This window comes from Nesoenas mayeri (assembly GCF_963082525.1).
Source record: "Nesoenas mayeri genome assembly, chromosome: 22".
Taxonomy (NCBI): Eukaryota; Metazoa; Chordata; class Aves; order Columbiformes; family Columbidae; genus Nesoenas; species Nesoenas mayeri.
The window spans coordinates 1,960,526-1,979,108 of record NC_137572.1 but is presented as its reverse complement, the minus strand read 5'-3'; the positions used below and the strand labels follow the sequence as shown (position 1 = coordinate 1,979,108).

Below are 18,583 nucleotides of genomic sequence, written 5' to 3'. Positions count from 1 at the left end.
TGCCCTCAGTTTCCCCCGTAAATCCCGCCCGGATGCGGCTCCGGGGGCATCAACCCCCCGTGGTGTCCCCAATTTTGGGGCAACTTACCCAATTTTAGGGCAACTTACCCAACTTCAGGGCGACATTTCAAGCGCTGGAGCTTCGCTTCAACCTCTTTCCAACCATTTCAGGCGCCTCTGAGCAGCGATAAAGTTAAAATTTTAAATTCAAATAAAAATCTTAAAAAATGTGGAAATCCCCCCCCTAAAATTCAGCCTTTTTAAGGGGGGGAAAGACATTTTCTGCAGCCCCTCCGCGTTCGTTTGATTTTATTAGGACCGACACATTCATCGTATGTCACAACTTCACCGATCGATGAGCTTGGGAATCATCAAAATAGAACCAATGGGAAGCGCCGGCGCGCGAGATAATGGGTTTTTATATAATAACGCGGCTGAAAAAGGCATTAAATGTGTGTGTGTGTCCCCCCCGTGTCCCCTCCCGACCCCCCCGTTGTCACAGCTTGGATTGTTGGACAAAAAATCATAAGAAAAAACACTCGACGGGTGGCAAAACCAAGTTCGAAATTATATACAAGGGTATCGAAGGGCGGCTTTAAAAACAGTCTCCGTGATTTGGGGTCGAACTCGCCCTTTTCTATTGCTTATTGATTCAGATCCGTGAGAACACTGAACGAGATGCGGTAAAAACGAGACGCCGTGGAGTTAAAAACCAACAAAATAAACTGGGCTTTCTGTGTTTTGTATGAAAACGCCACGTGGAATGTACCAACAGTCGCTCCCCGGGGGGGGAATCAGGTGGAAAAACACCCCACGCACCTCTTTTCCACGTGGAAACGAGGGGTTTTTTGGGGGTGAAAAGTCCGATTTGAATCCGCAAGATGGATAATAACGCAAAATAAAAGGGCACAAAGCCCCGAATCCTTAGGAATTGTTAAATTTCAAGGGGTACCCGATGGCTTTTTCCAGGCACTCGACCAACGAGCCGGCGGAAAGAAAATCCCTCTCGACCTCCACGAATTTGATGTAGATGGATTTGGGCGAGACGCCGGGCTCCACCAGGCAGTTTTGGGATAAAAAGGCGTTGATCCCCACCCAGTCCTTGCTGAAGGTTTTAGCGCTGGCCTGGAAATGCAAAAACAGGCACTGCTGGAGGGTCCGGCCCTCGGCGATGCCGAGGTAACAATAGACGATCCGCGCCGTTTGCAGCGGCGACGGCATCTCGGCCTCGCCGGGGGTTTCGGCGTCGATTTGGGGCTCGGCGAGCGGCGCGGGGGGTTTATCGGGACACTCCTCGTAGCCGATGGCGTATAACCCAGGGCTTTTGGGGATGCCGCCTGGTAATAAATACTGCACCACGTTCCCCCCGCTGGGTTTGGAGTGGGCGATGGGGATCCAGTCGATCTCCATGTGCAGCTCGAGGCAGCGCGCCTCGCTGATGGTGATCTCCAGGAACTTGTAATAAACGTTCTTCCAGTTCATCTTCTGCACCCGCGTCATGATGACGCGGCCCTCGGGTTTCTCCGAGTTGAAATACTCGCGCAGGCGCTTGCCCAGAGGGACCTGGGAGCTGATCTCGGCATAGTGGTAGCGGATGTCGTCCTTCCAGCGCGTGTTGTAGCCAATGCCGAAAATGGCCAGTTTGTTGGAGAGGTGGAGGCGGGAGAAATCCGTCCAGCTCTGGAACTGCTCCCACTTGAGCTGCACCGACTCCAGGATCCGCACGATGTTCTGCATCGCGTCGCGTCGCCTGCGAGTGCGAAACAACACAGATGTTTAGGGGAGAAAAGGAGAAAAGCGCTGGTCAAGATCCACACGATGTTCTGCATCGCGTTGCGTTTCCTGTGAATTACGAAACCCCAAACTTTTAAAATAGGAGAAAAGCATCAGTCAGCAAGATGTGCACGAAGTTCTGCGTCACGTTGTGATTCCAGCGAATTACAAAACTCCATAATTTTAAAATAGGAGAAAAGCATCAGTCAACAAATTCTGCATCGCATCGTTGTGACCCCCAGGAACATTATTTGGTCCTGAGTGTTGGGGACATGGTGTCCCAGCCCTTTGGGACCCCCAGGAACATCATTTGGTCCTGAGAGTTGGGGACATGGTGTCCCAGCCTTTTGGGACACTGACCACGATCACTTGGTCCTGGGTGGGGGGGACACAGTGTCCCAGCCCATTGTGACCCCCAGGAATATTATTTGGTCCTGGGTGGGGGACACACAGTGTCTCAGCCCTTTGTGACCCACAGCACCAGCTTTTGGTCCTGAGTTGGGGACAACATTCCAGCCCTTTGTGACACCCAGAAACATCCTTTGGTCCTGAGTTGGGGACACAGTGTCCCAGCCTTTTGTGACACCCAGCATTATCCTTTGGTCCTGAATGTTGGCAACATGTTGCCCCAGCCCTTTGTGGCCCCCAGGAGCATCATTTGGTTCTGGGTGGGGGGGACACGGTGTCCCAGCCCTTGATGACCCCAAGAAACGTCCTGAGAGGTGGAGACAGGGTGTCCCTGCCCCTCATGACTCCCAGAGCATCCTTTGGTCCTGAGTAGGGGGGGACATGGTCTTCCAGCCCATTGTGACCCCCAGGATCATCCTTTGGTCCTGAGTTGGGGGGACACTGTGTCCCAGCCCTTCGTGACCCCCAGAAACATCGTCTGGTCCTGAGTTGGGGACAAAACGTCCCAGCCCATTGTGATCCCCAGGATCATCCCTTGGTCCTGAGTGGGGGCTACACTGTCCCAGCCCTTCATGACCCCAAGGAATGTTCTGAGAGATGGGGACAGGGTGTCCCAGCCCCTCATGACTCCCAGAGCATCATTTGGTCCTGAGTGGGGTGAAGGGGGAACAAAGTGGGAGGGGGCAAAGGTGATGAAGCCGAGATGAGAACTGGGAAGATTTTTCGATGTTTTTGAGCTAACCGGAAATCATCGAGCAGATTCAGCTGCACAATAATTTATTATTATAATCAGAATTTGCAAATATCACCCCCAGGGAAACACATTCCAGCGGAAAATACTCAGAAGTGACTTACTGTGTGTCTTCAGATGATTCCTGTTTGATCTTTAATGTTCTTTTTGTGGGGGGCATTTCATCTGAAAGGTAAAATTAATTATTGAAATAACAGCTGAAATAATAGGAATATATTAATATATTAATATATTTCTCCCTTCTTCCCAAAACCACTCAGATCAACGTGTTTTTTTATCACAAACGTGGTACCTTGGTCCATTGGACAAAGTTCAATGAAGCCACAGGCAACGAGCAAACCTTCACATTAATTTATTGACTCTCATGACCCCACTGGTTTGGGTTGGAATCCTGCAACGTGAGCTGCTTTAGGTTTTATTTAATTTAAGCACATAATTAATTTATTAGGTTGGTGCAAACGTAATTGTGGTTTTTGCATTGTTGGAATGTGGTGTTTGATTTTGGATACATTGTAAAATAAGTGTGATTACAATAGACATCATTTTAATCATTTTAATTAGACATCCACGAGGCGTTTGGCACAGGAACTGCTAATGAAGGTGGTTCGTTAACTTGCAGCGGTGGGTCAAGACGTTTCATAAAGGAGACGGGAGCCGTGAAGATGAGGAGCGGCCGTTGGAAGGTGACAACAACCAGTTGGGAGCATCATCGATGCTGATCCTCTTCCAACCACACGAGGAGTTGCCCAAGAACTCAACGTTGACCAGAACCCAACGTTGACCACAACTCGATATTGACCAGAACTCAACGTTGACCAGAATCCAATGTCGACCCCAATGCAATGCTGACCAGAACCCAACATCGACCCCAATGCAATGCTGACCAGAACCCAACATCAACCCCAACCCAATGCTGACCCGCACCCAACGCTGACCCCAGCCCAACGCTGACCAGAACTCAATGTCAACCCCAACCCAATGCTGACCGCAACTGAACGTTGACCAGAACTCAACATCGACCCCAACCTAACGCTGACCCCAACCCAACGTGGACCCCAACCCAACGTCGACCAGAACTCAACGTGGACCCCAACCCAACGTCGACCAGAACTCAACGTGGACCCCAACCCAACGTCGACCAGAACTCAACGTGGACCCCAACCCAACGTCGACCAGAACTCAACGTGGACCCCAACCCAACGTCGACCAGAACTCAACGTGGACCCCAACCCAACGTCGACCAGAACTCAACGTGGACCCCAACCCAACGTCGACCAGAACTCAACGTGGACCCCAACCCAACGTCGACCAGAACTCAACGTGGACCCCAACCCAGCGTCGACCAGAACTCAACGTGGACCCCAACCCAGCATCGACGCCAACTCAACATTGACCAGAACCCAATGTCGACCCCAACCCAACATTGACCAGAACCCAATGTCGACCCCAACCCAACACTGACCAGAACCCAATGTCGACCCCAACCCAACATTGACCAGAACCCAATGTCGACCCCAACCCAACGTTGATCAGAACCCAACGTGGACCCCAACTCAACGTAGACCAGAACCCAGTGTCGGCCCTAACTCAACATTGACCAGAACCCAGCGTCGACCCCAACTTAATGTTGACCAGAACTCAAGGTTGACCCCAACCCAACATTAACCAGAACCCAACGTGGACACCAACTCAATGCAGACCAGAACCCAGCACTGACCAGAACCCAACACTGACCCCAACACAATGGTGACTGTTCTGTGTTCTATGGTCGTTCAGCATTTAAAGTAAACTAGAAAGGTGAAAAAGCTCGAGAAGTGGGGAACAAAAATCAAAAAACCACATAATTTTGAAGTGTTGTCTTCTCTTCCACATAACAACAGGAACCATTTCTCCACTGGACTGTGACATGCGACAAAAAATGAATTTTATATGACAACCTGCTCCGTGGTTGGACAGAGAAGAACCTCCAAAGTGCTTCCCAAACCAAACTGGCACCAAAGAAAGGTCATGGTCACAACTGACGCTTCCAAAGTTGAACAAATTGAGGAATATTCAGCAGATTCACGTGAGCTCTCACCAACCTAATGATTCTAATGATTTAAAATTCACGGTCTGACACCGCAATGACTTTTGCACCAACCTAATATAACAGTGGAGGGAGAGACAGGGAATGCGTCGCCTCCTCCTTCGCCACTTCCAGCCCTTCTTTCCTCCTGCTCGGCTCCTAAACACAAATCCTGCTCCTAAAACACTTTGGGAACCACAATCGTTGACATCATCACTCTCTAGAACTACCTGAAGGGAAGTTCTAGCCAGGTGGAGATTGATCTCTTCTCCCAGGCATCAGCAATAGGACAAGGGGTCATGGGCTTCAACTCTGCCAGGGGAAATTTAGGCTGGATATTAATTTAGGCTGGATATTAGAAAGAAATTCCAGGTTCCAGTATAAGTTGGGAAATGACCTATTAGAGAGCAGCATAGGGGAAAGGGAGCTGGGGGTCCTGGGGACAGCAGGGTGACCATGAGCCAGCACTGGGCCCTTGTGGCCAGGAAGCCAATGGGACCTGGGGTGGGTTAGAAGGGGGTGGTCAGTAGGTCAGAGAGGTTCTCCTGCCCCTCTGCTCTGCCCTGGGGAGACCACACCTGGAATCTTGTGTCCAGTTGTGGCCCCTCAGTTCCAGCAGGACAGGGAACTGCTGCAGAGAGTCCAGCGCAGCCACCAAGATGCTGCAGGGAGTGGAGCATCTCCCGTGTGAGGAAAGGCTGAGGGAGCTGGGGCTCTGGAGCTGGACAAGAGGACACTGAGGGGGGACTCATTGCTGGGGATCAACATGGAAAGGGGGCGTGTCAGGAGGATGGAGCCAGGCTCTGCTGGTGACAACCAGGGACAGGACAAGGGGCAATGGGTGCAAACTGGAACACAGGAGGTTCCAGTGAAAGAGGAGAAGCAACTTGTTGGGGTGAGGGTGGCAGAGCCTGGCCCAGGCTGCCCAGGGGGGTTGTGGAGTCTCCTTCTGTGCAGACATTCCAACCCGCCTGGACACCTTCCTGTGTAACCTCATCTGGGTGTTCCTGCTCCATGGGGGGATTGCACTGGATGAGCTTTCCAGGGCCCTTCAACCCCTCACATTCTGGGATTCTGTGAAATTCTGTGCAGAGAGAGTGGTCAGGCATTGGAATGGCTGCCCAGGGAGGTGCTGGACTCACCGGCCCTGGAGGTTTGTAAACTGAGATTGGACATGGCACTTAGTGCCGTGATCTAGTCAATGGACTGGAGCTGGACCAAAGGCTGGACTGGATGATCTCTGAGGTCTTTTCCAACACAGTCCATTCTGTGATTCTGTGATGTGACGAAGCGGGGAATTTATTTCCCTTTTCTCCCCCTTCTTGATTGTGTTCTGTCCGAAACGTGAAACTTGGCGCTGGGGGAAAGGTTAAAAAGAGACGCGCGTAATGGGAATATCTTACCCAATTCCTGCTCGCCTGTCTGGTAGCAGTGAAGGTCCTGGCTGTGGTTGCCCCAATCCTCCTGCGAATATTCCTCCATGGTGCTGCCGTCCGACTCCAGCTCCTGGTACAAGCCGCTGCTGTTGATGAGGACGGGCTGGCAGGGCTGGGAGTCCCACCCCCCCTGCCCAAAAACCTGCTCCAGCTGCTCGAACGTGTAGCTGCTTTTCCGCTTCCCCACGCCGTGCTCTTTCACCCGGCTGTAGCACCTGCGGAGGGTCTGAGATAATTAAAAAGACAAGCAAATTAATCAAGCGGCGACGTGCTGGAAGAGCATAAATTCACTTGCAGACAGTTACGCGGAGTTGTGGTTTAATTTGCTTTTACTGGGGGGTGTTTGCCCCACGTGATGCTCCCGAATTAAGAAGCATCGTCTGTATCGCTCATACCCCATTTAGCGTTAACGTCTATGCGCAGCGACAGGTTCACGTTGAACTGGGGCGATCGATTCTCTTAACAAATATAAAATAATAACAATAACAAAATAAATCCCCGGATTTGCAATGTAACGGAGGGAAAAATATAATCAAAATGAAGATCAAAATCAAAATATAATGCCGAGAGATCAGAGATACCAACCAGCCAAGAAAACGCACACCTGCTCCGAGGAGGGGAAAGCAGAGCCGGTGAAGCGGGAGGAGAAAGAAAGGGAAAAATAAAAGAGAAAAGGAATTCCCCAAAGCAAAGAGGGTCCAACCTTCCTCACTCCGCTAAGAGGTATAAAATGGATACGCCTAAGCTAGGAAATATATATATATTACTTACATATTTTGCTTTCCTTACTAACTCACTCTGTCTCTTGTGAAGCTGCTGAAATTTAAAAGAGGGCAAATCAATAATGCTCCAAATTCCCCCGATTTCCACATCAAGCATTAAGTACGAAACAATAGGAAGGTGGGGCTGGCTAATAAGGGGTTCAAAAAGGTCAAAAAATGCTGCAAAAAGGGGAATAAATGGGTTTAATTTGGGGGTTTTTTACGGCGTCCCGAGCCGTATCAGCCAACAACTTCAGTCCGTGTTTTCCACCCTGATCCCGAGCGACAACTTTATGTGCACCACTCCATAGGGTTTTAATTCCATCGTCGCTCTACTGTGGGCAAATAACCACGTGCCCCAGTTCTGCTGGATTTTGGGGTTGGGAAAAATGCCAGAAAACATATTTTTTAATATTAAATTTATTAAATTGCTCAGGTTGTGGCTTGAATAGCAAAACTGCTTCAAAGTGGAATTGATTTGGGAATAACCGGTCCCGCCATTGACTTTTAGAGAAGGACTGGAATGGGTTTTCAAGGACACGTAATTGCAAAAAACGCTGGGTTTTCCCCAAAAAAAGAACCTTGACACCTCCAGAAAGCTCAGACCTCCCAAAATTCTCCTCCTAAAGCGCTTTAACAGTGGCAGCGGGAAAGGGATCAATTTCTATCAGTTCCCGCACGATATTCAGAGCCCTGGGGGTAAAACCACTGAGCAGCGAGTCGGTTTTATCCCGATGTAACATGAACATTAATTTTGGTTTTTAAAATGACACATAAACACACAATCAAATTCACCTTTTCGCTCTAATTTCTCTTCTTTCAGCTCAAATCTCACCAACCGAATTCCCATTTCACCCCCAGACTCTTCCTAAACATCCACCCAAGTCCAACTTTTGACGAACCTAAATTCCCAAAGCTCAGTTCTTACACCCACCCTGGCTTCAAAATCAGAGTTAACCACACATTTTGAGCCTTTAACTGATTTTAGTCGCTAAATAAACCATTTCCAGCGCATTTAACCATAAAAAATAAGTATCAATACTCTTGGGAACACTCGACATCCGCGGCCACTCGAGGTATTTTGAGCAAACAGCTCTTCCTACCGATGGGTTTATTAAATATCCCACACTGGGTTGTAGCATAGAAGTAATTAATTACTTCATTCCGGCTGCAAATTGGTTTATTTTACCTCGAAAAGGATTTAGCGTCGAGTCAACGGAGGCTGGTAGAGGAATTAAGGGGAGCAACGCGGAAAGGAGGCAAAAAGGAGCAATATTCTGATTTCTCATTATTCTTGTGAGTCAAGAGTCATTGCTTAGATGCTTCCAGAGCTGGTCGCATCTTCTAGCAATAAATAATTGGAAATTTGGGGGGGGATAATTGAAAATGTGGTGCTTTGAAAGCACCGCGAGGCCTGAGGCCAAGCAGCCGGGGGCTACTTGGTCTTGCTTTTGCCGGAAAAATGAAGATTCCCCACCAAGATTGAAGATTGAGGGTGTTTTGTTGGTTAATCTTTACGCACCTCCTCTATTCCTCCCGGGGTCCAGCTCAACTCCTGCTCCGCGGTTCCTAAAGTGCACATACACAGATTGGTACAGATAGACACAAAACACGGGGAGATTTAGGGCAAGATATTCAAGAGCGAGACGAGATGGGGCAAAATCAACCAAAATCAACCAAAACCAAAGGTTTTTGGAGGCCGGAGCGGTTGTAGATGGGAACCAAAGGTCTCTTGATACAACCACTTGAAGAAACCAAGTCGGAAGACGTAGGTAAAGGCCGTCAAGGCAGATAAGCAAATATTCTTAAGTTAATTACTGATAGAACCTAACAACAAAAATACAGCGGATTTTCCACCGCTGCCCATTTCTAAATCGTAATTAAATGTATTTTATAAAAAATAAGCCCATCCTGGGGCCCGAGGTCTCAAAGCATCAAGAAAAAATGACTGCGAGTGAAACACCAAAGTTGGTTCGAACTCCAATTTCCATCAGGTCAAGGGTTGGAAACCAATCAAATTGTGGGTGAAATCCAATCCCTGGTGTAGTTTTTAATCCCTTCCGTGTGGGTTTTTGTGCCCACGTTCCCTCTGAGTGTTTAATTTGTCTTTAAAGTGTTTCTTTTGTAAAGGCTCCCGTGCCACTAGAGAGGGGACGAGTTTGGGACCCGCCAACCTGGTTAAATCCTTGTGAACGCATTTAGGAAACAAGAGGATGAAAAGCACGCGCGCTTTAGTAAGTGAATGTTTAAGATGGTGTAGGGATGGTTGGAATATACGACTAAAGGTGTGAGGATTGAGGATGCAACAGGATGAGAATCGGGAGCATGAAATCACTTTTTCCGGGAACTAAAAAGGGAAAAATCGCAACATTTCAACCCCAAATCAAACTCCAGCAACCACGGAGCCTCTTTCCCAGGAAAGAAACAGGGAAAAGCTGCTGGAATAATTAAGGGTGAATCCCGAAATTTGAAATAGATGCTTCCAGAGCCGCTCGTGTGTGGAAAAGCGCCCGCGGATGGGAAGAGACGGATGAAAACCTGTTCCAATTAGGAGGGGACGTTTCTACGCGATACGACCTGCAAACATTCCGCCTTCGGAGCCGGTTTTTGCCTTTCTGGCTCGTTTCTAACTCGCTCGTCAAGATTTGGCGGAGTCCCGGGAAGGCGGAAACCCCATATCGAGTCCTTATCTCAAAACGTGGTTATAAAGTCGAACTCAACCCGTTTTAAGTGCGATTTACATCAGCAAATCCACCCTTGACGGGCATTAAATCAAAGTATCCTATAAAAGCAGGGAAATAAGGATGTTCGATGGTTACGTGATGTGTGGTTTCTTTCCAACGTGACCGGTTTGGGGGCAAAGTTGCACTCAAGCCGTCCTCAAAACCCTCGGTCTGGCCCCAAACCAGTCACGACTCCATCTAAAAGCATCATCTGAACCCCTAAAAGCCATTTCTGGGCTGCTTTAACACATTAATTTCTCCTCACAACCTGCAGAGCGCCCTCGAAACATTAATAGTTGTAGAATCCGCGGTCAAACTCGCACCGTGACCTGAAACCGCCGGATGAAGATGAACCTCAAGTAATTTCTCCATCACGCATCAAACTTCCACGGAAGAAAAGATTTAAGTGAGGAAAAGACATTGTGAGAAACTAAAACTGGTGGAGGAAGAGGAGCTGATTTGCTTTTGACCATCTGCTTTCAGGGATGAAGGCTGTTCCCATTAACAAGGTGAGTCTCTCGCTTAATCCCAAGCATCCTCGATATCACAGAATCCCTTATTTCACCTATTTTTGGAATATACACCTGGAAAATCCCAGCCCAGTTGGGATTTATCAGCATTTTAAGCGGCTGCACAAGCAACGCGGTCATGAAAAGGGAAAATGAAAACCACAGAACGCTTGGAATCATTAATTTGCCCGTCCAAGCTTCATTCAGGTTTATAAACTGAAACCCCGCGGCGGTTCCCGCCCCATCCAAATAAAAAGGAAAAGCGGACGTGCCGGGCGGTTGTTCCCAACCCGGACACCAGACCCAGCTCTGCCCTTTTCCCCAAAAACGATTCAACTGGAAAAAAAATCCCTATTTAAAAACCTGCGGCCAGAGGAGATGAAGGGCTGGGACACCGTGTCCCCAACTCAGGACCAGAGGATGTTTCTGGGGGTCATGAAGGGCAGGGACACCAAGTCCCCAACGCTCAGGACCAAAGGATGCTCTGGGAGTCATGAGGGGCTGGGACATCCTGTTCCCACCTCTCAGGACGTTTCTTGGGGTCACCAAGGGCTGGGACACCGTGCCGCCAACACTCAGGACTAAAGGATAATCCTGGGTGTCACAAAAGGCTGGAACACTGTGTCTCCACCACTCAAAACCAAATGATGCTCCTGCGGGTCTTGAAGGGCTGGGAGACTGCGTCCCCAACTCAGGACCAGAGGATGTTTCTGGGGTCACAAACTGCTGGGACACCATGTCCCCCCATCTCAGGACCAAAATATGATTCTGGGTGTCACAAAAGCCTGGGACACTGTGTTCCCCCCAACTCAGGACCAAAGGATGATCCTGGGGGTCACAATGGGCTGGGACATTGTATCCCCAACTCAGGACCAGACGATGTTTCTGGGGGTCATGAAGGGCTGGGACACCATGTCCCCAACTCTCAGGACCAAAGGATGCTCTGGGAGTCATGAGGGGCTGGGACACCCTGTCCCGACCTCTCAGGACATTTCTTGGGGTCATCAAGGGCTGGGACATCATGTCCCCCCTACCCAGAACCAAATGATGCTCCTGGGTGTCACAAAGGGCTGGGACACCATGTCCCCAACACTCAGGACCAAATGATGTCCTTGAGGATCACAACGGGCTGGGACACTGTGTCCCCAACTCTCAGGACCAAACGATGCTCCTGGGGCTCACAAAGGGCTGGGACACCATGTCGCCAACTCAGGATCAAAAGATGGTGCTGTGGGTCACGAAGCACTGAGACACTGTGTCCCCCCCACCCAGGACCAAATGATCATGCTCAGTGTCACAAAGGGCTGGGACACCATGTCCCCAGCTCTCAGGACCAAATGATGCTCTTGGGGGTCATGAGGGGCTGGGACATTGTGTTGCCCCCACCCAGGACCAAAATATGATTCTGGGTGTCACAAAAGCCTGGGACACTGTGTTCCCCCCAACTCAGGACCAAAGGATGATCCTGGGGGTCACAATGGGCTGGGACATTGTATCCCCAACTCAGGACCAAAGGATTGATTCTGGGGGTCACAACTGGCTGGGAGACCGTGTCCCCCCTCTCAGGACCAAAGGATGCTCTGGGAGTCATGAGGGGCTGGGACACCCTGTCCCCACCTCTCAGGACATTTCTTGGGGTTATCAAGGGCTGGGACACCGTGTCCCCCCCACCCAGAACCAAATGATGCTCCTGGGGGCCACAAAGAGCTGGAACACCATGTCACCAACATTCAGGACCAAAGGATAATCCTGGGTGTCACAAAAGGCTGGGACACCGTGTCCCCCCTCCCCTCAAAACCAAATGATGCACCTGGGGGTCTTGAAGGGCTGGGACACCATGTCCCCAGCTCAGGACCAAATGATGCTCTGGGGGTCACAAGGGGCTGGGTCATTGTGTTGCCTTTACCCAGGACCAAATGATGCTCCTGGGGTCACAACAGGCTGGGACACTGTGTCCCCAAATCAGGACCAAAATATGATTCTGGGTGTCGCAAAAGGCTAGGACACCGCGTCCCCTCCATTCAGGACCAAATAATGCTCCTGGAGGTCATGAAATGCTGGGACATTGTCCCCAACCCTCAGGAACAAATGATGTTCCTGGGTGTCATGAAGGGCTGGGACATTGTGTCCCCAACTCAGGACCAAATAATGCTCTGGGGGTCACAAAGAGCTGGGACACCATGCCCTCCTGATTCAGAACCAAAGGATGAGGGTCACAAAGAGCTAGGACACTCTGTCCACACCACTCGGGACCAAACGATGCTCTAGGGGTCATGAGGGGCTGGGACACCGTGTCCCCTGCACACAGGACCAAATGATGCTCCTGGGGGTCATGAAATGCTGGGACATTGTCCCCAACACTCAGGACCAAATAATGTTTCTGGGTGTCACAAAAGGCTGGAACACTCTGTCACCCCCACTCAAAACCAAATGATGCTCCTAGGGGTCTTGAAGGGCTGGGACACCATGTCCCCCCCCACCCAGGACCAAAAGATGCTCTGGGGGTTACAAAGGGCTGGGACGCCATGTGCCCCACACCCAGGACCAAAGGATGCTCCTGGGGGTCACAAAGAGCTGGGACAGCGTGTCCCCAAACTCAGGATCAGAAGATGCCGCCCCAGCCCCGCCCCCAGGCCAGGAGAACCGAGCAGCCGAACCCAAAAGTCTCAGCACCCAAAACGGTGAATCCCCAGCACCCAAGAGCTGCCCAGTGGGTGCTGCGGGGACCGGGACCCTCGGGGCGCCCCGAACCCAGAGGCTGAGCGCAGAGGACACCCCCCTCCCCGGGGACCCGCCGCCGCCCCCCTCCCCGCGGTACCTTGATGCGCTCCCGGCACTGTGAGGGGGTTCGCTCGTAGCCCAGCTCGGCCAGGGCCCGGGACACGCGCTCGTACATGGCGGGCCCGGGGGCTTTGCTGCCGAACACGGTCCCGGCTCCTTCCAGCTGCTGGTACCGCGCCTCCACCAGCCGCTCGTTGCCCCACACCGCGATCAGCGCGTTGGTCTCCGCCGGAGTCCACGACATGCCCCGGCAAGCGGCGGCGGCGGCGGCCGCGGCGGCACCGCCCGGGGAGAACGACACGGAGGGGGAGGCCCCGCCGCGGCCCCCGGCCCCCAGCCCGGCCCCTCCGGCCGCCGGCCCCGGGCCCAGCGGGGACGCGCCGCTGGGGGTGGAGGGGTCGGACAGGCTGGGGTTGCCGTCGCTCAGCGCTCCCGGAGAGCCCGGCGACAGCACCTCCATCTTGGGGATCTTGAGCGGCGGCTCAGGCGCCGGGAGCTGCGAGGAGCCGCAGGACGCCGCCATATTGGAGCTGCCGGAGCGAGCGGGCGGAAGTGACGCGACGCCCCCCCTCCTCAGGGCGGGAGGGATTTCCGGCAGCCCCCGGGCGGGGGGAGATGCGGTGGGACCGAGGGGGCGCGGTTAATGAGGGGGCGTGGTTTGTTGTGAAGGGGGCGTGGTCATGGGTGCAGGGGGCGTGGCATACCGCAGAGGGCGTGGTCATGCGAGAGGTAAGAGAGCCAAGGGGGTGTGGTCGTGTGGAAGGGGCGTGGTCAATATATGGGCGGTGCTTGGAGAAGGGGCGTGGCCAATGCGGCGGGGGGCGGGATCTGGCGCTTAGGGTGAGGCAGTGGGCGTGGCTAAGGGAGTGGGCGTGGCTCATGGACCCCCAAACCCCAGGGCCCAGCACCCCCAAATACCGGGGCTGAGCTCTCCAAACCCTGGGGCTGAGCACCCCAGACATCGGGGAGGAGCCCCCCACACGTCGGGGCTGAGCCTGCCAAATATTGGGGCTGAACCCCGCGAACTCCGGGGCTGAGGACCCCAAAGACCGGGGAGGAGCCCCCCCAAATATCAGGGCGAAGTCCCCCCGAATATCGGGGCTGAGTGCCCCAAACATCAGGGAGATGCTCCCCCAAATACGGGGCCTGAGCCCCCTCAAACTCCGGGCCTGTTTTCCCCCCAAATATCAGGGTTGAGCCCCCCTATCCCGGGCCTGAGCACCCCAAATATCGGGGCTGAGACCACCCAAACCCTGAGACTGAGCCCCCTAAACCTCAGGCCTAATTGTCTCAGGTATCAGGTCTGAGCCCCCTCAAATATCGGGGCTGTGCCCCCAAAACCTCGGGGCTGAGCCCCCACAAACCCTGGGGCTGAGCCTCCCCAAACCTCAGGGCTGATCACCCCAAACATCGGGGCTGAGCCCGCCAAATACCAGGTCTGAGCCCCCCCATACACTAAGCCCGATCCCCTTTTTCGGGGTGCCCTTTTCCCGCTGACCCCTCCGATGTCACCAGTGTCACCCGTGTCCCCACGTGTGCACCGAACCCGCCCCCCCCCGAGCTCCTAATTAACGGGGCTGGGACCAGAGGGGGCCCTTGATTGATGAGCTCGGGGCGGGGGGGGCAACTAATTAAGGGGAGGGGGCGGCGGGGGGGCCCAACCCCCCCAGCTGCGCCCCAGCTCTTCGTTAGGCCGAGCCTAACGAGCGGCGGGACTTAATCCGGCTGGACCCCCCCCCGAAATAAACCTCCCCCCACCCAAGCGGGACGGTTTTGGGGTCCCCCCCTGATTGGAATCACCCACCTGGGCTTGTTAATTAAACGCTTTAATTAGGGCTGTGTTGGTTAAACAAGTTGTGGGGGAGCAATCAGGGGGTGTAATTATCCCTGGCTAATTACGGGATTAGGGGCTGGCGGTGGCGCGAGGTGGCGGGGACGACAATGACGGGGGACGCGGGGACATCGGGCTCTTTGTCACCGGCTGCCTGTCCGCAGGGGGTGTCCCCAATACCACCTCTGCAGTGTGTCCCCAAGGGAGTGTCCCCAGTGCCACCCCTGTGACATGTCCCCAAAGGGGTGTCCCCGCTGCTGGAGTATTCCCGAGGGGGTGTCCCCAATGCCACCCCTGTGACATGTCCCCGAAGGGGTGTCCCCAATGCCAGCTCTGCAGTATATCCCCAAGGGTGTGTTCCTGCTGCCACCCCTGTGACATGTCCCCAAAGGGGCACCTGCTGCCATCATGTTCCCATAGGGATGTCCCCAATGCCTGCTCTGTGACATGTCCCTAAAAGGGTGTACCTCCTGCCACCGTGTCCCCAAAGGGGTGTCCCCAATGCCAGATATGCAGTGTGTCCCCAAAGCATGACCCCACTGCCACCCCTGTGACATGTCCCCGAAGGGGTGTCCCTGCTGCCACCCCTGTGACATGTCCCCAAATGGATATACCCGCTGCCACCATGTTCCGATAGGGATATCTCCAATGCTAGCTCTGTGACATGTCCCCAAAGGGGTATACCCGCTGCCACCATGTTCCCAAAGGGATGTCCCCAATGCCAGATCTGCAGTGTGTCCCCAAAGGATGTCCCTGCTGTCACCCCTATGACACGTCCCCAAAGGCATGTCCCCACTGCTGGTGTGTCCCCAATGGAGTGTCCCTGCTGCCACCCCTGTGGCGTGTCCCTAAAGGGATATACCCGCTGTCACTATGTCCCCATAGGATGCCCCCAATGCCAGCTCTGCAGTGTGTCCCCAAGGGGGTGTCCACGGTGCTACCCCTGTGACATGTCCCCAAAGGGATATAGCCGCTGCCACCGTGTCCCCAAAGGGATGTCCCTGCTGCTGGAGTGTACCCAAAGCGGGGTCCTCACTGCCATTGTCCCCAAAGCCAGCCACGTGTCCCCACGGCTCGTCACCCATGTCCCCAAGCCCTGGGGGGGCCACCAGCCCCTTCCCCCTTGTCCCCGCTCCCCCCGGACGGCAACGCCCCCACCCAGGACCTAATCAAGCCCCAATTAAGGGGGCTCGCGGAAGGCGGGGAGGGATGCAAATGAGGTGAGCGGTTAATTAGGGATTGAAAAATTCATTATTCCTGCAGAGCAGCTGATTGCGATGCAGCCCCGCGTCCCCATTAGGGCCATTTGCTCGTGACACGGTGACGGGGGGGCCGTGGGTGCTCCCGCAAAGTGACAAAGGCTTCCGAGAGGCATTGGTGTGGCGAGTTGTGTCCGTTCTCGGCCTCCCAATGAGCTCTGGCCTTGCTAGGGGGACCATCTGCGCAACCAGTTGTGTCTATTTTCAGTCTGGATTCATCTGTGCAACGAGTTGTGTCTGTTTTCAGTCCGGACTCATCTGTGCAACGAGTTGTGGCTGTTCTCAGCCTCCCCATTGCTTCATCACTGAGCTGCGGCTTTTCTGGGGGGTTTATCGGTGTGATGAGTTGTGTCTGTTCTCCGCTGTGATCACCCCGGTCATTGAATGGTGTCTGTTCTCAGCCGGGCTCATCCATGTGACAAACTGTGGCCGTTCTCAGCCAGGATCACCCGTGTAACGAGTTGTGCCCGTTCTCAGCTGCTATCACCCTGGGCATTGAATTGTTTCCATTCTCAGCCATCCATGCAATGAGCTGTGTCTGTTCTCAGCCGGGGTCACCCATGCAACGAGTTGAGGCCGTTCTCAACCTCCCCATCACTTCATCACTGAGATGTGGCCTTTCTGGGCGGTTTATCTGTGTAATGAGTTGTGTCTGTTCTCAGCTGCAATCACGCTGGACACTGAATTGGTTCCATTCGCAGCCACCCGTGCAATGAGTTGTGTCTGCTCTCAGCCGTGGACCACCTATACAATGAGTTCTGTCTCTGTTCTCAGCCGGGCTCATCCATGCGATGAGTTGTGTCTGTTCTCAGCCGTGATCACCCCGGTTATTGAATGGTGTCTGTTCTCAGCCAGGATTCATCCACGTAACAAATTGTGGGTGTTCTCAGCTGGGATCACCCATGCAGTGAGTTCTGTCTGTTCTCAGCGGGACTCATCCATGCAATGAGTTGTGGTCGTTCTCAGCTGTGATCACTTTGGGCATTGAATTGTTCCATTCTCAGCCACCCATGCAACGAGTTGTGTTCGTTCTCAGCCACGGAAAACCCGTGCAATGAGTTGTGTCTGTTCTCAGCCTCCCCATCACTTCATCGCTGAGATGTGGCCTTTCTGGGTGGTTTATCTGTGTAATGAGTTGTGTCTGTTCTCAGCTGGGATCACCGTGAGCATTGAATTGTTTCCATTCTCAGCCACCCATGCAATGAGTTGTGTCCGTTCTCAGCCGTGGATCACCTATACAATGAGTTTTGTCTGTCCTCAGCTGGCCTCATCCATGCGATGAGTTGTGTCTGTTCTCAGCCTCCCCATCACTTCATCGCTGAGATGTGGCCTTTCTGGGCGGTTTATCTGTGTAATGAGTTGTGCCCGTTCTCAGCTGGGATCACCCTGGGCATTGTATTGTTTCCATTCTCAGCCACCCATGCAATGAGTTCTCTCTGTTCTCAGCCGGGCTTTTCCATGCAACGAGTTGTGGCCGTTCTCAGCCTCCCCATCGCTTCATCACTGAGCTGTGGCCTTTCTGGCCAGCTTATCTGTGCGATGAGTTGTGTCTGTTCTCCGCTGCGAACACCCTGGTCATTGAATGGTGTCTGTTCTCAGCCGGGCTCATCCACGTAACAAACTGTGGCCGTTCTCAGCCGGGATCACCCATGTAACGAGTTGTGCCCGTTCTCAGCCGGGATCACTCTGGGCATTGACTTGTGGCCGTTCTCAGCCACCCATGCAATGAGTTGTGTCTGTCCTCAGCTTCCCGAGGGCGCACGGATGGCAGGACAAACAGCTCGGTGCAGTTTTGGGGAAACACCCCCTTGCTCCCCAACGCTTCCCTCCCCACCTTGCTTGGACCAACCTCCCGATCCAATCAAGATAATTAATAATTACCCCAAAAGCTAGGCGGCTGAATCAGTCAGTATAGCCGAGTGTTTACCGCAATTTACCGGGCTGTTCATAATTAACCTCCCGTCTCCAAAACCCGCTGCCAAGAAGAAGTATCAAGTTATTAACAGCCACGGCGGCTAATTAAAACCAAATATCTAATTATCCCAAGATGTGACCATGAGTGGGAAACAGCGGTGATGGATGAAAAGATGCTCCGAGTGCTCCGAGGATGCAGGATGCCCCCGGTACCCAGCAGCATCCTCCCAGTCCCAGCTGCATAGAAAGCGGGGGACACAGGCGGGTGAATTCGGTGGGGGGACATCGTCCCGCCCCTGCCTTTGTCTCCCTTTCAAAGCCAATATCCCGGCCCCAGATGGGTTAATACATAATGCAGACAAGCAAGTAATT

General features: G+C 53.1%; 1 protein-coding gene across 1 annotated transcript; it reads right to left on the bottom strand.

Moving 5' to 3' along the window:
- Positions 1-924: 924 nt before the first annotated feature.
- On the bottom strand, positions 925-13,730 carry MSANTD2 (Myb/SANT DNA binding domain containing 2; the record flags this gene model as incomplete). Its single annotated transcript, XM_080357977.1, has 4 exons — positions 925-1,750; positions 3,037-3,097; positions 6,401-6,659; positions 13,245-13,730. 4 exons carry the CDS (start codon positions 13,728-13,730, stop codon positions 925-927), a joined length of 1,632 nt encoding a protein of 543 aa, XP_080214103.1.
- Between the last annotated feature and the right edge of the window lie 4,853 nt (positions 13,731-18,583).